The sequence below is a fragment of the Poecilia reticulata genome, linkage group LG1 (assembly GCF_000633615.1).
Source record: "Poecilia reticulata strain Guanapo linkage group LG1, Guppy_female_1.0+MT, whole genome shotgun sequence".
Lineage (NCBI taxonomy): Eukaryota > Metazoa > Chordata > Actinopteri > Cyprinodontiformes > Poeciliidae > Poecilia > Poecilia reticulata.
In genome coordinates, this window is record NC_024331.1 from 18,855,396 (window position 1) to 18,871,336 (window position 15,941).

General features: G+C 39.4%; 1 protein-coding gene across 1 annotated transcript; it reads left to right on the forward strand.

Annotated features, from left to right (window-relative positions):
* Window positions 1-622: 622 nt before the first annotated feature.
* On the forward strand, window positions 623-9,420 carry melk (maternal embryonic leucine zipper kinase). Its single transcript, XM_008412372.1, has 18 exons — window positions 623-734; window positions 1,023-1,135; window positions 1,212-1,297; window positions 1,814-1,930; window positions 2,023-2,166; window positions 2,243-2,311; window positions 2,484-2,576; window positions 2,801-2,899; window positions 3,339-3,407; window positions 4,372-4,470; window positions 4,625-4,711; window positions 4,868-4,993; window positions 5,133-5,288; window positions 6,134-6,401; window positions 8,210-8,303; window positions 8,397-8,553; window positions 8,676-8,779; window positions 8,876-9,420. Exons 2-18 carry the CDS (start codon window positions 1,057-1,059, stop codon window positions 9,051-9,053), a joined length of 2,025 nt encoding a protein of 674 aa, XP_008410594.1. The 5' UTR covers window positions 623-734; window positions 1,023-1,056; the 3' UTR covers window positions 9,054-9,420.
* The last annotated feature ends 6,521 nt before the right edge of the window (window positions 9,421-15,941 follow it).

Below are 15,941 nucleotides of genomic sequence, written 5' to 3' on the forward strand. Positions count from 1 at the left end.
TACATTAAAGTTAATTTTTTTCTCTCATGGCCTAATTATATATTGAAATTTTCAGAGAACTGAAATTTGGGTTTTCTTTAACTGTAAGCCACAATCATCACAATGAAAAGAAATAAAAGTATGAAAATTATTCTGCAATGCATTTTTAATATAAACTTCACTTTTTGAATGAATTTATAAAACTACATTTTTTTTATTATATTCTGCTCCCTTTATTGTTTAATGCACTGTACAGCCAACTTGAATTGATGTCGCTGATCTTTTTTATAATTTAGTGTAGAAACTAAAATGTATGTTAAAGCCTGCTTTAACGTACAGATTTGATAACAATTCTGTTCTGTTGATAGTTGCTTTATAATATGCACGTTTTAAATAAAATAAAATAAAATTTGTAAACATTTGCTATAATAGGAAGTAAAACATTTCAAATCCTTCTTAGTTTTCTTCAACCTGTAGAGAAAGCCTAAATAGCATTTCTCCGTATACCATTCCTAAAAAAAAAATAAAAATAACTTTTTCTCTTTAGAAAGGTGGACAAAGTTCAAAGGCAAAATCATTTCTAAAAATATGTTATAAGGGATTTTGGTGGATTAATCTTAGTTGAATTATGCTTTTTGTGTGTCTTTTTCTAATGTAGTACCACATTTTACCACAAGGGGGCGAACAAACCGGAAACAGGAAATGTCGTCAATTGACGGGCGAAATTCAAACTCCTGTAACCAAACATACTTGAGGTAAGTGTTTCTTTATCCAACTTTATGGTTTACGTCTGTTTCTAACAACATAAGGTAATTTTAAAGTATATAGAGGAGTTAATCGTCTTTTCCGAATGACATTGTAGCACTGTAACTTCACTTCATTTCAACAATAGTTTTCTGGTTGTGCTAACGCAAGTTAGCAGCCAGAAAACGTTAGCTGCCTGGCACAGAAAAGAAGGTTAAAACCAAAAATAAAAGTGGTTTGAAGGGTTGTGTTATACGTTGATGTCGGTGGTGAGGTGATAAGTGAATCTGTTTCCGCAGTGAGGATTATCTTTAGGTCGCTGGAACAAGGAGGATGCCTGTGGAGAGGACGGAAGACCGCGGAGCCGCAGAGCTGCACAAATATTATGAGCTCTATGAGACAATCGGCTCAGGTGCTGTGTTAAAATGTTTTATGTTTGTATCGATTCTTCCCGAATGTGGCGGTTCTGAATCTTGTTTATTTTGCAGGTGGCTTTGCTAAAGTTAAACTGGGCCGACATCTGCTGACAGGAGAAAAGGTTGCCATCAAGATCATGAATAAAAAAGATCTCGGGGTGAGACACAAATTGACCTTTTCATTTAAACTGTCCAGACATGAATTTGGATTTGGTACGGGAATGTTCACTTAAAAAAAAACAGCATAATTACTTTTACAAAACACTGTGAGGCTTTGTGTTGTTCCTCCTTTGTTTGAAGGACACACAACTTTTATTTTTAACTTAGACAGGTCACATGTGTATTTTAATGGGATTGCACAGTCATTTGTTTGAAGTGGAGAGATCCTCCACATAAATCAATTAATTGTGTTAATATTAAGGGTTTAAGTTACTAAGACATGAAACGGAAATACTAAAAAGAGTTTTGCTGCCAAAGTCAAAGAAAATGAGAGCCAACAGTAAAAATGCTGTCCTGCTCTTTCAAGTTTGTTGTGCAAATGTCAGCATGACTTTTACACAAGATTTTAGCTTTTTGCAAAAATAAGTCAAAACTGAATTGAATATTATTGGTTGTTCTGTAAAGAAAAACCAATTCATACCTCCAAAAACCTAAATGATCATCGTTCCGCTCAGGATGACTTGCCACGTGTGAAGGTGGAGATAGCAGCCATGAAGAACCTCAGTCATCAACATGTCTGCAGACTCTACCACGTCATAGAAACTTCAACACAGATCTTCATGGTGCTTGAGGTAACTCTCCTCAGGCTTTACACTCACTGTAAATGGTAGATGTTATGACATGAGTTTTATATAACCGTCTCTTTTGTTGGGTCTTGGGTCAGTACTGCCCTGGAGGGGAGCTGTTTGATTACATCATAGCCAAGGACAAACTGTCAGAGCAAGAGACCAGGGTGTTCTTCAGACAGATTGTCTCAGCAATGGCCTACGTCCACAGCCAAGGATACGCTCATAGGGACCTAAAACCGGTACCAACTGCGGTAACATACCTGAATGTGAAGTAATGCAACTAAAGCTAAATCAAGTTGTTTCTTTTTCCTGTAGGAAAATTTGCTGATTGATGCGGACCGTAACTTGAAGCTCATAGACTTTGGCCTATGTGCCAAACCAAAGGTACATATGCTGCTGCTTCCTCTGAAGGATTCTTTGTGATGAAGGCAATTAGAAATTAATTTTAATGATTATGAATAATTCTATGGCATCTTGTTTTTCCTAGTTTGCAACAATCTCCACTATGTGTTTTTTTCTTATTATTTATATATCTTGGCTTTTTTTTTCCTTTCAGGGGGGTTTAGGTTATGAGCTAATGACATGTTGTGGGAGCCCTGCATATGCTGCTCCGGAGCTCATTCAGGGAAAAGCATACATTGGTTCAGAGGTAAGACACTTGCAAAGCTCTAACTTTAAAATGTTGAACTTTGGTTTTTGTAAGACCCATTTGACCCAGCTGGACTTGCTCTCAGTAAGAATGATTTCACAGTTCTGCTCTTTGATGTTTGTCCTGATCATATTTTCTGGTGCATAACTCATAGCAGCTGAGCTGTGAAATCCTGTCTGTTACACTTGGTGCTGACATGCTGCTATGTGACGTCTAATGTCCAGGCTGATGTATGGAGTATGGGAGTGCTGCTGTTTGCTCTTCTCTGTGGATATCTTCCCTTTGACGATGACAACTGCATGATCCTTTACAGAAAGATTATGGTATGTGATGTGCAATTTCTGTTGAATACAAAGCAGTTCCAGTCTAATTTACTACAAGACTAGCGTTGCAGTTGAGACCACCTGACCCGAACGAGACGAGACCAAGATAAACTATTAGATCATTGCTGCAGTCTTAACAAGATGGAGACGTACAGTTGTTGAACTATCGTTCTTTCTTTCCATATCGTTGAAAGAACAGAGAAACATGCACACAGTTGCACTGGAAATGTATCCTCATTATCACACCATCTGTACACGCATGCATCAAGGAGCACTTTTTAAATTTTCAAAGTAAAGAATTTATTTGTATTTGAATAGATGGTGGTTATTTATCTGTCATTTAACCTTACTAACCATTTTATTCTCAATGTTTTAATTATAACCTTTGGGTTAATTTTAATAACTTTTAACCCTGATCTTTTGATTCCTCTTTTTCCAGAGGGGTAAATATGACAACCCACAGTGGCTCTCACCAGGCAGCGTCATCCTTCTCAACCAAATGATGCAGGTGTGTATTTACTATGGCTGATTCATTCTTGTTTTTATTTTTATTTTTATTTTTCTGTTTTCTCTTAGCCACGGTTTTCTAGTGTTTGTGGAATAAATCAAAGAACTTAAAATTATTTAGCCCTCTGGTTTTGTTAAGTTACCACATGTCTGTCATACACAAAAGTGGATCTCTTGAACTTTTTCAGTTTGTCCCATTTAAGCATTAACCTCCAGTATATTTTGAGATTTATGAAGCAAAGGAGTGGATATAATGAAAAAAAGAATAAGTGAATTTGAAATTTATGCCTAGAAAAATCAACCAGCCACACATAATGTTTTTATTTTGCTGGTCCTGTGCATGAATAAAATGGTTACATTATGTCTTCAGCGTGTAGCCAAGTTCTTCAGAGTTATGAAACGGAGAAACATCTAAAAGCTGAAGGACACCAGCCCTCGAGCACCGGAGTTGGTTACATGAGCACATAACATGTAATGGCTCAGTCAATCCAGTTACTTGTATAAACTGATGTTAACAGACTCTGCTCATCAAATTTGAACTGAACTTGAGCTGTTTTGAACAAAGTAATGAGGAAATGATGTCAGTGTCAAGACAGCGTCTTACTGTAGTAAAATGTGGTTCAACAAAGGCTTTTCTCACTGGGGCTGGATACAAATGCAAGCTACACTTTTCAGATTTTTATTGGGGGAAAAAAATCAGAAATCATGTATAATTTTTCTTCAGTTATTTTCTGTATAAATTCTTCCTGTCACATAAAATGCCAGTAGAAAAACATTAAGGTGTATGGATATAACGTGACAAGATGTGAATAAAATGAAAGATTTGACAACTTTTGAAAGGCACTGTGAAGTTACTAAATGATTTTAAAATAGAGATGCACATGTTCTCACAAAACATCATGCAGCCTTTAGACCAGGGGTTTGTTTTTGCCTACTGAGGTGTTGTTTCTGCGCATGCCCTCTAGGTGGACCCCAAGCGTCGCCTGACGGTCAGACAGCTTCTGGATCATCCCTGGGTGATGAAGGACTACAACAGCCCCGTAGAGTGGCTCAGCAGACAGCCGGTACAGGCAGCCAGAAAGCAGCAAATCTCTGACACAAACTCTGATTTTCATGAAGCAGGCTTTAAATGAGGACACTTTTAATTTGGCACAGAACATGTAGTCTCTCAACCAACCACCGACCCATTCAGATTTTAATTTTTTCTTTTTTTTGTAGGTTGCCTATATAGATGAGGACTGTATCACTGAGATGGCGGTAAACATGAAGCGATCACGAGAGAGCACCGCAGCGCTGGTGAAGGAGGTGTGTGTGTGTGTGTGTGTGTACTAGTACTTGTGCCTCCCAGCTTGTTGCTGTTTGTGTGCTTTATGATTGCGTTGCCGGCTCATGTAGTGTGTGAAAACAGACTCTAGCAGCTTCCTTTAGATGTGCAGATTAATAGATTTGACCTTCCAACAGTGGAAGTACGATCAGGTCACAGCCACCTACCTGCTGCTGCTGTCCAAGAAGCAGAAGGGGAAGCCTGTTCGCCTTCGCCCTGAGGTGCGCCTCTGTGAGGACTCTCCTCTGCACCAAGGACTGCAGGTAACATGCAGGACCCGACCAGCTATTTTTAGAATATCACAAAGTTGGATATTTAGTTAAAACAATCCTAATTTAATTTACTTAATGATTCAATATAAAAAAAAAAGTAGTCTAAGAATTTTTTTTGCTTTGCTTTCAGAAAAGAGAAGCTCTTCACTTCAGTGAAGACGAAGACGCTGTCATTATCGGGTCTTTGGACTTTTGTTCCGACTACATTGATGATTCTCCCTGGGTGTCAGTTCGACAACACAAAACGCAGGCAGGCAGAGGTCGGCAAGACGAAAACAAAGATATGGTATGAGTGAGATATCTTTAGTTTTCTTTACATGTGCAGTGGAGTAGATGCACAATAAAAAACCTGATGAGTAAAAGGTGACAGACGAGCCTTTACGCTTCTGCAAGAACATGCAACCACAAACCCCACTCCATTGATGAGTTTGTCATTCACATCTCCCAAGGTTTGTGAAATCACAGATCTTGTGCGATTTTCAATCCTGCAGCTAAAGTCAGATCCTAAAGCTCACAGCCTTTACCTGAACAAAATGAGATGGAGGAATTTCCATCGTATTTGGCTCATGAAGTCTGTCCAACTGCATTCAGTCCTTTAACTGCAAGAAAATATATATTTTATGTATAATTCAGACAATGACACACCTGGCCCTTACCTCAGTTATCATTTTTGTTATTGCTGCTATAAACTTTTTATTAAGTAGTTTCAGAAAGCGTGGCATCAACACACAGACAGTAAAGATGTTAGCCCATAAAATACAGCAGTAAAACAGCCAATGGGTCGCTGGCTAATCCATCCACTGTTATTGGCCAATGCTACTTCTGTTGCATAAAAGTGATTGGACAGTGTACACGCAGACTATATGTCAGCACAGGAGCCTTTTTCAAACATTATAATCACCTTTTTAAAGTGTGTGTGTGTTTTTATTATTCATTTATTTTTTCAAAGCAAAAAAACCGTCTCCAGTGGAAATACATTTTCTTGGTACTAATACCATGAAAAAGTGGTCTAAAGTGTCAAAATGTGGAAGAAGCACATTTCTGCCACCATGAGACGATGCCACAGTTCAAATATTGACTCCTTAACATGAACATGGCATCATAAAAAAAATTCTGTTTGTGATTCTGAAGAAACTCGCATCACCATTAGCGGAAAAGAGAGACGTGTTCACACCGACCACAGGAAGCTCGGTGACGCCACAACACCGTGAGAGGAAGGAGCGCGATCAGGAGAACAAGGAGAACATTGGTGACGAGAAAGGGGTCGATGTATTTGCTCTGCCTCACCCCCGGACCCCTGCGTCCAGTAAGAAGAATCGACCCAACAGGAACGTGCTGAACACACCCAATCAGAACACAAACTGCAACGGCACCAAAGCCAGTGTGGCCACACCTAAAGGCAAGTGGAGTTTTATTGTTGGTAAACCAGCGAAAGTAATTGAATACAGAACCTCAGAAAATGTATTTGTACAGTAATTGTTTGTTCCTCCTAACAAGGGGTTGAAGTAAACTCCACATTAGATTAAATTTACATTAATGAACTGCCCTCTCCACATCCCCCTCTTTCATTTATCCTATTCCCTCGGCCTCTCGCTGCTCTCATAATCGCAAGTGCCACGACCACATGCCGCACATTTGCAAGTAAATTGTCTTCTGGTAATAAAATCATTTATTGGCCCTGTTTTTTTTAAATATTATTATTCAAAAGCCACTCATATTTCAATAATTTAGCTGTCATTACAGCCACTGAAAAACGGACCCACACATCCACTTATCACTGTCAACTCAAAGGTGAGGTTATTATCTGGAAGCTAATTATTTGTCACTTATCTGTAAATGAAGGGCACTAATATGAATGGAGAATCCTAATTATTTGTCACAGTGTCTTCTCTGCTCAGACGTCCAGCCTCATTAGTTCTTCAGAAATTCGGCCAACAGCCAGCTGACTTGCTGCATCTTGACCCAGCTGATGTTGAATCCTCTGTGCTCAGCTCGCCGCGACTCTTTGCGCTGCCTCTTGTTTTGCTGGCAGTGTGTGGACGTGCTGCTGGTGACATCCTTGTCCACACACACATACTCAGTGGTCTGTGTATGTCCGTCCCCAGGCGCGTGCTGTGACAGGTGTAGCTGTCTTCTCCCTTTGCTTACTGTCCCACATGGGCTGTAGTGACATGTGTTCTCTTGCCACTAAAGCCCAGCGCTCCGTGTTGCTCGTTTTTAGGCTTTGTTATCAGAGCCACACAGTTATTAACCATAAGCGTAAAAGGTTTTCACCTGAACATTTCCAGATGTAATCCAATACTTTGTTAGGGGTCATTATTTCACAATGTCTAATAATTTTACCTACAGTTTTATTAAAGTTTGCATTGGGTGAAAGAGTGAAAAATTAAAACTCCACAACTTCATTTTATTATACGGCACAAGTTCATTTGGACTTGCGCAAAGAAGAAAATTAGGGGTTTGGTCAATTGTTTTTAAAATCCTGTTTATTTCCTCTTAAATGGGGCCATAGTGGTAAGAAAAATGCAAATACCTTGAGTTACATCCTGGAAAAACTGACTTTTGGTTGTAACTTTAGCTGTTTAACTAGAATATATATTTCTTTATTTAGTCGTTTCTCTTGACTATTACATATGATCAGTCACCAACGTGAGAAAACGAAGCGTAGCACTTGGTTTACTCTTTCAAGAACAGCTGAGGATGCTTTTCCAAGACCGTGCTTAATTGTTCTGAGAAAATTGCTTCACATTACGTCACAAAAATTGGTACACAATTCCCCAAAGCATCAAAGAAGGACGGTTCCCTTAGTGGCTAATGCACTCTGCAGGAGCTCCTGTAACTGAAGTGGTATAATTGTTCCTAATGTTAACCTCCCTGTTTATTATCTAAGCTTAAAATACTGAAGAACTATTTTTTTAAATAATTAAAGATAAGTGGTTTTGTTCCTAATTTGATTTTCCAAAATAAAGCAACTTCCTTATCAGTAAGGTTTTGTCTCTGTTTTCCCAATCATTGTTCAATCATCTTTAAGATTTTTTTCCTGGGTTTATTAGAGACGTTTTGCTTCTGGTTTACAGTAGTCTAAAATTAGTTGTTTTTTTACACATGTAAATTACTCAAGCTTATAAAATGACTGGCCATGCTAGTGGATAGCTTGGCTTTGAAATTTATTTACCCGTCTTGCCATATTTTCTTGGCTGTCAATAGGTTGTGAGATTTTATCCAAGGAGCAGAACAAGAATAGAGCTACTGAGAATGATTCTGCAAACCTGGAAGTATTGGCCTTCAGTCCAGAGCGAAGGTGAGTTCATCACACAGTAACTGTAGCTTAAAAAACACACAGACTCACGCAGGTGGAGGGTCGGTGTTGAGTGATCTCATGGTTCCTGCCCAGGTCCAGGTCTTTGGACATGGCTGCTTCAGGAGACAGTGGGAAGAAAAAGCGAGGAGGGAAGATGTTTGGCTCCTTGGAAAGGGGCCTAGACAAGGTCATCACGATGCTCACCCCAAGCAAAAGACGAGCTCTGCGAGACACGCCAAGGAAGATTAAGGTATGCCACACAACAGCAGTACAGGTATACAGAAGTGGCAGAGCTTCAAAACTATCTGCAAATGCCACAAGATAATATTCAGATGGTAAATTTAAATTTCCATAACCCTTATTTTCTTCAAGGCTCAATATAACGTTACCCTAACCAGTCAGACCAATCCCGATCAAGTGTTAAACCAGATCCTCTCCGTCCTGCCAGAGAAAAACGTCGACTTCACGCAGAAGGGGTAGGAAGACGCATTTTCTGTCTTTCGTTTTTTGCTCCTCCTCTTTAAACCGATTCTTCTGTTTCTACACTGATGTTTGCTCTGCTCGTTCTGTAGATACACTCTGAAGTGTCAGACCTGGAATGATTCTGAAAAGGTAGCCATGGCGTTTGAGCTGGAGGTGTGCCTGCTGCAGAGGCCGGAGGTCGTTGGCGTGCGGCGGCAGAGGCTGAAGGGAGACGCGTGGGTTTACAAGCATCTGGTGGAGGACATCCTGTCTACGTCCAGCATCTGAGCAGCGTTTTAGCTGTATTGCTGTCTGTTAGTGACACAAAAGACCCTTTTTTTTTTGTCTGTCAAAAAATTTGAAATAATTGATCAGTGTTGGATATCTTAATTCAAAGATGTGCACATTAATATCTGTAATGTCAGCCATGTAAGGCTTGTGTAATATATTAGTTTTTGTAGAAGATCTTAATCCACGCTTTCTCTAATAATTAATATTAAAGTTTTTTCTTCTAATTGTCTTGATGTATGAAATGCAGCAGAACTTTGGTTTCCACACTTTCCAGCTGTTTTTGAACATATTTGATTTGTTTCTCCACCCTTGATGGAGCAACAGTTTAATAAACGAGCATTATTAATTTGCCATTATTAATTTACATGTGTTTCCAGTTGTCTCTGTTTCGCAGTGTTATAAATGTCTTGTTTTATTTCTGTGTTTGTCTTTCATTTTCACTGTCATTTTTATTGTTAAAGAAGCTAAATAAATACACTTCCTTTACTGAGATAAATGACTTGGATTATTAATCTGCCCCCTTGGGTTTTTCTATTGGAAGTCAGGGGAGCAGTGGTTTCTGCACAGTGATATTCTGATCATCCAATTTTAAGTCTAAGTAATGTCTCCGAAGTCCTCCATTTGTGTTCAAGTCCCCCTAAATTAGCTTCTGAATCTTTTTGTGATTTTAGTTATTCAAATTAATATTTTTAATACTTTGTTGTGCCGCATCAGTAAGTCATTAATGCATGTGGTACTAGATTACAGTAACTGGATCAGATGTTTGGGGGTATAACAAAAGAATTTGTGAATGAATTTGCTGCTGGAGCATCCCTGTTTAATCAACACCTAATCACAAACATCTTATGTATTCATGATGATGCAGAAAATATGATGTTCAAAAAAGATTTGGTTTTGTTAAAAGCATCAGTTTTATTTTTCAAAATCTGAATTTCATGTCTATTTTTATGTAATTAGACTTTAGAAAGTTGAATGGACTCCAAAGAAACTGATTCTGGTTCAAATGGAACCAGCGGAAATGTAAACCTCCCTCCCCGGTTTTTGAAGGGAAAGTGCCACGCAGTCATGGCAGTGATGCAAGTGATCAGCATTCATTTGTGGCAGGTTCTCCTTGAAGTCTCAGCAGGGGGCAGAAGGGCAAATGTGGGTTCAGTTGCTAATAAGGAGAGAGAAATTAACCTTAATGAGAGACTGGTGGTGTGAGGTGAAGGTTTCCTACAACTCTGGCCTGGATTTGAGTTTTAGTTTATGCAGCGTTAAACTTTCTTTCTTGGAAATCTTGTAAGAGGGTGGAATAAAATGAGTCCTGTTCCAGTACCTCCCTTTAAACAGGTGGCGCTCACAATCCCAAACTGAGTGTAGAACAAAAGAACCTGTGTCCCTCAGAAAGAGGATTAGCTGAATAAATCTGCAGACTATATAGCAGTGTGGTGGGAGTCGATGTAGAAGTATCCACATTTTTGCAGCAGTGTTGGGTAAATGGTTTATATTAATTTCATCTCATTTTAAACTGAAGTCCATGATACTATCACATGTGTTAAAGCTGGAGGAGATCAATTCAGCTTTGTGTTTGACTTCTTGTTTGCTCGTTCACAGGTTTGTACCTTTTGAGGACTTGTATGCAAAATGAGGCTTTTTCTGGGAGTTTCTCTCATTATTCTCTTCCTGTGTAAGTTTGAATTTTTTTCCGTTCAAAGGCGAGACAATTTGTTAGCCATTTCTACTTCCTGACAGTGGTTCTTCACATTGCTGATTTTTGCAGGGCTACAGTCTGCTCAGAAGTCCATCAGCAGCAGAAATGTTTGTGAGGTAGGTTTAAGTTTCTCTTTAAAGACTTGAGACAAATGAAAGATGAAATTAAGGAAAATCAAAAGACTATTTCACAAAATTAAGCTTTTATTTTAACCTTTCTGTAATCTCCTGGTGGTGCTTGACATTTAAATGCAGGGTGGTTGGCTATTTATGTAAAGTTTGATGTTGAATGAATTAAATGTTGCATTATGATTTTCATATTAGTCTGCTGAGGTGTATTGTGCTTATTAAAACACACCCTGGAAAATGGGGTTACTGGGAAAATCAAACTTTTTTTCGATGAAAAGTTGCACAAAAATGTTTTTTAAATAGTCAAAACTAATATTGGTAGGATTTTATTCTGTCTAAGCACTAAATCCAAATTTCAGTGACTACTATCGTCTAAAAATTGGTTTCTTCAGGACACAGGTTTCAAACATTAGGTGTGGTCTCAGCCAATCACGGACTTCATCACTTGCATCTGTTGTTGACTGAATTTCCTCAGATACCCGACTGTCGATGGTGACGTTTCATTGCACGTTTGAACTGTAGCTCAAGAATTTTCAAAAAAGTTCACAAGAGATCATTGCCTTGTGCAATCAAGGAAAAAAAAAGTGGCAAAGGCCTTGAATGTTACTTGAGATAAAATTGGGGGCAAAGTTCACAAGTATGAGAGGAAAAAGAGACAGTAGCTACACCAACCGGTGGTAGAATAAGGTAGTTATGAACCACAGATGTTGGTCATTTGCTGCTCTAATCTCACCCCTCTAGCTTCCTCCTCCACTTTTTTTTTGTTTAATGAACTCTCATACTTGCATTCACATTCAGGTATAACCTGTCTGGACTGAAAACGGGCATCTGAAGAGCAAAAAAATATTTTTGGAAGACATTCAGGAAAAAAGGATCCGTCTTGGAATCGGACTAAAACCTTCGGGCTGTACTCTAAAAGAATTGCAGACACAATCCTACTTTTCCTCCGTACATGAATATTAATCTGTCAATCCTCTTCATCACATCTGCTTGTTGCACTTGTATCTTGCAGGCAGCATCCATGAGCGAGACGGCGGTATCGTTCCTGTTATCGCCTCTGTCTCTTTATTCCTGGATGGCCTTTACGCTGCTCCGGTTCATCGTCTCCCTACCGGCTCTCGTGATCAGTGCTCTTCATCACTCCCTGCTGCTGCTCCTGGCTGGACCTTGGTGTGTTGCTACAATCTGCATCTCCTTAATGCTTACATGCCTCCATGTGGGCCTGTACCTGCTTCACATGGCTCTGGTTGTAGGTGCAATGGCCTTTGTGACCCTAAGTCGACACAAAAAGCCTGACGGAGGTGATATTGATGAGTTAAAGGGGAATAACATAAAGGCATGGATCCAACAGAAGAGACTTGAAGGCCATCTGAGAAGTGGCTGCAGAATTGCTCAGCAGGGCTGATTTCTGTGCTGTAGTGGATTTATTTGAGGAAAAACAACACTTCAATTGCTTTGAACCTCACTTCACCTTCATTTACTTAATGAATGGGAAACCGGTATATTTTTTAACATGTTTTCTATGGTTAAATTGGCTGAGACATTTCATAAAGGAAAAAAAATAAAGGAAACTAGAATGAGTCCTTGTGATCTAAATGAGGGTGAAAATGTATACATACCAGTTGCTACTGTAACAAACGCCCACCCTTTGTCCACTTATCTATCTCTCTCATTTTCTCTCTCGTCATCCTTAAATGTGGCCTCCCAATTATCTGCGGATTGTTGTACAGTTTGCCCACTGCCTCGCTTCCCCCAACCCCCACCGAGATGTTATCATTAGGCATGTCTGTCAAATGGAGATGAGAGGATAAAGGAAGAAGAGGGAGGAAAACGACTACATCTTGAGCATTCACTGCGTCAGTGCTTTTTAATGTTTGCATGTTTACATGGTGGAGTCCAGCAATGCAGGACGTGCAAACCAGAGTCCTGAAAAACACTAATAAAGCGAGTTAACCGGGAGGGAAACTACATGTGGTGGAGGCCCTGAGCCGAGGCACTGGGTGTTTGCCCAACCACTAAACAGCAGACCAACTGGGGCTCTCAGGACGGCAATGAAGGGAAGTTCAACTATTTAATGCAAACTGACGGAATTACTGGTAAACATGTAGGCACTGAAAGTAAAGAAGTTTGTGGGCCGAGGTCTGAGTGAGACGGAAAGACAGGGACGAAATGAGGCTGGATCATAGAGATTTATTACATGGCCATGGCGTCCTAATTAGCATAAAGACTGGCCTGGCCTACTCAAGCAGAGAATTAAAAACCCTAATTGTGCTGTCAGCCTCCCTCTGTCTTTGCCACTGTTGGCTCTACTTCATTCCACTCAGATTTGTTTCCTCCCACTCCAGCCGTCGTCTCCTCTACTGCCTCTCTGTGCATCCATGCCGATTAATTGTTGGTGATAAACGGGGAGCAGGGTGTTCGTAATTGTCTCGCAGATGAGAAACTGAGAATGCGGGTTGTCTGGAGGAACAAGAGAACGAGTGGTCCTTTCTTCTGGAAGAGGATGTAGGGGAGAGTATTCATCAAATGTTTGTGTAAAAAGGATGAGGGGAGGTGGTGTTCTGTTTTGATCCCAGCTGTGCAAGAGTTGGACTGTTTTCCAAAACCCCATGACATGTAGATTGAAAGGTTGTCCTTTATTGCATACACCTAAAACCAGATATTTTCATACACTCTGCAGTTTGGCCAACATAAGCTTGGGCATATTTACTGGAGTAATCAATTACTTATTTAAATATGTACTTTAAGTGGAGACTATAGCTTTAATTTGAAGATATACACATTTTATGTACGGTCTACGTTTTAATGGACCAGAAGTTATTTGACAGTTGATCCAAAAGTTATTTCATAAAAAGGTGTGGCCAGTTCCTTTATTTCAAATTCAGTCTGAACATGATTCAAAGTGTGCTGTTGAAACGAATCTAGTCAAAGGTGCTCAACATGAAAAGCATGTATGATGGCGTTAGGCTGTGAATGCAGAAGAAATAATGGGAGAAAATGTAGGAATTCTGGTGGTGCAATCTGAAATGTTCTGAGAAAAAAAATGCACTTGTGAACTCGGCAATGCAAAAAACAAAAATGCCTGGTTGTTGAGTGATGTATAACCAGAGGTCCATGGGGAAGATGAACCATGTCCCAACATCCAGTCAAGAATAAAACTCTTCGAGAGACCAGGGTGTAGATAAAGTCTATCTTGTAGAGGAAATGTCATGAAAACGAATGCACGTTTCACTGCAAGAAGCCAATGATGCCTCAGGTCTCAAAAACAGAAAGTCCAGATGGGACTTTGCTAAAAAGAAAAAAAGGAGGTGCAGTTCTGAAGGTTTCAAGGTTAGGATTCCTATGTGGAATTCAAATAAACGACAAGAAAGATTGCAGGGAAATGTCAAATCGGTCAACTTCCAAAGCAGATGATCTGTAAATCATGGCAGAGCCAGTGTGCTGGTTTAGAAGTGTGGCTACCAGTGGAAATGGGTTTCTGGTGTTTAATCATTCCACTAAAACATTGTGTCTGATATCTATAGGGTAGCTATAATCTATTATATTTTGTCATTTAACTTTTCAGAGGTTTGTGGAAGGAAACCAAAAATGTTTGACCCAAGTCAGAAAGTTTTTTTTAAAAAAGAAGCAATTATGCTTTAAGCTGCACTTTTACAAAAACATGTTTTTTTTTCTTCACATTTGTTAAAACTGTTGACATAATCTGTGAAAAGATGGAGCTCCTCCCTGAGCTACTATTGCCGTAAAAAAAAAATACTTCACCCAGCCGAAAGCAGCCAATTAGATCCAGAAGAAGCATCTTAGTGCTGCCAATCAATGCTGCTAAATGTGCAAATGGCAAAGAAACAACTTGCCGTTCCAGAAAAACCGTTTATCTGCCATCATTAGTGGCTACGCTAACTAGCCTTAGCATTCGTGGCATTCTCCTGGCTCTGATTGGTTGTTTCTGATTGGTTAGTACTCTGACCACCAGGAGAAGCCGGAGGAGGATGAATTTATTTCGCAGATTGTCTTATACTGTCACAATGTAATGTTAATTTAAAAAAATACATGTAAAAAGAACTATTTTAAATAAAATAATAAATAGCTACAATTATGTTGTGAAAAGAAAATACAGGTGTGTACTGTACATTTTGTGTACTATGGTCACAATGTTGTAGGAGCTCATCATTCAGTGCGTGAATGGGTGATTGACCATTTACCATAAGATTCAAACACATTCTTGGAAAGGGTGCCAAAGTCACATCCACTGCCATGAGGACACGAAGCACTGTGGCTTCTCTGTTCATTATTGTCCTGGATTTCCAGAAGAGCCTCGAACAGACACATTAATCCTGATAAATTTACCTCTGTCTTTACCTCCCTAAATTGAATGAAATTCCCATTTGCAGGCTCCAGCAGAACTGGATACAAAGCTAAAGACCAGATAGAGAGACATCTAAACTAGAGGTTCTCAACGTGGGCGGTACCGCCCCCCAGGGGGCATTCAGAGGACGGCAGGGGGCGCTGGCGGACATTTTTACAAAAGGGGGCGCTGGGATGCCTTTGGTGAGCATTTGGTCGAAGGTAAATTTTACACCTTAAATGTACAACAATGCCAGTTTAGACTTTGAGCAACTTGGTAAAACTGTATAGAGAGTCAGTCGAAATGAAAAATGCCATGTTTAGACATAGGAGCTAAGCTGTTAATGTGAGACATGTAGTCACGTGGGACTTTCGAGGGGCGTTTCTGGGCGGAGCTTGGTAAGGTCCATTGGTTTAAAATGCTCTTGACAAAGCCGAAAATCTGAGTGATCATGGATCTAGATCTAAATTTTGACAACCACATTAAATCTATCATAAAAACTGCATATTATCATTTAATAAATATTGCTAAAATTAGACGACTTACATCTTCACAAGATTCTGAAAAATTAGTTCATGTCTTTTTGTAGACTCTATAACTGCAATTACATTTTTACTGGATTATCAAAAAAAGCAACAAGTCTGTTCCAGCTTCTCTGGAATGCTTCTGCAAGAGGCCTTACTAAAACAAAAAGAGATCAGCATATCAGTCCAGTTCTA

Bases quoted from the DNA above. Each gene is read 5' to 3' on its own strand.
- melk (XM_008412372.1), top strand. From the start codon at position 1,057: ATGCCTGTGGAGAGGACGGAAGACCGCGGAGCCGCAGAGCTGCACAAA. The intron at 1,136-1,211 runs GTGCTGTGTTAA...TTTATTTTGCAG, and splicing joins CTATGAGACAATCGGCTCAG to GTGGCTTTGCTAAAGTTAAA. The intron at 3,408-4,371 runs GTGTGTATTTAC...CATGCCCTCTAG, and splicing joins TTCTCAACCAAATGATGCAG to GTGGACCCCAAGCGTCGCCT.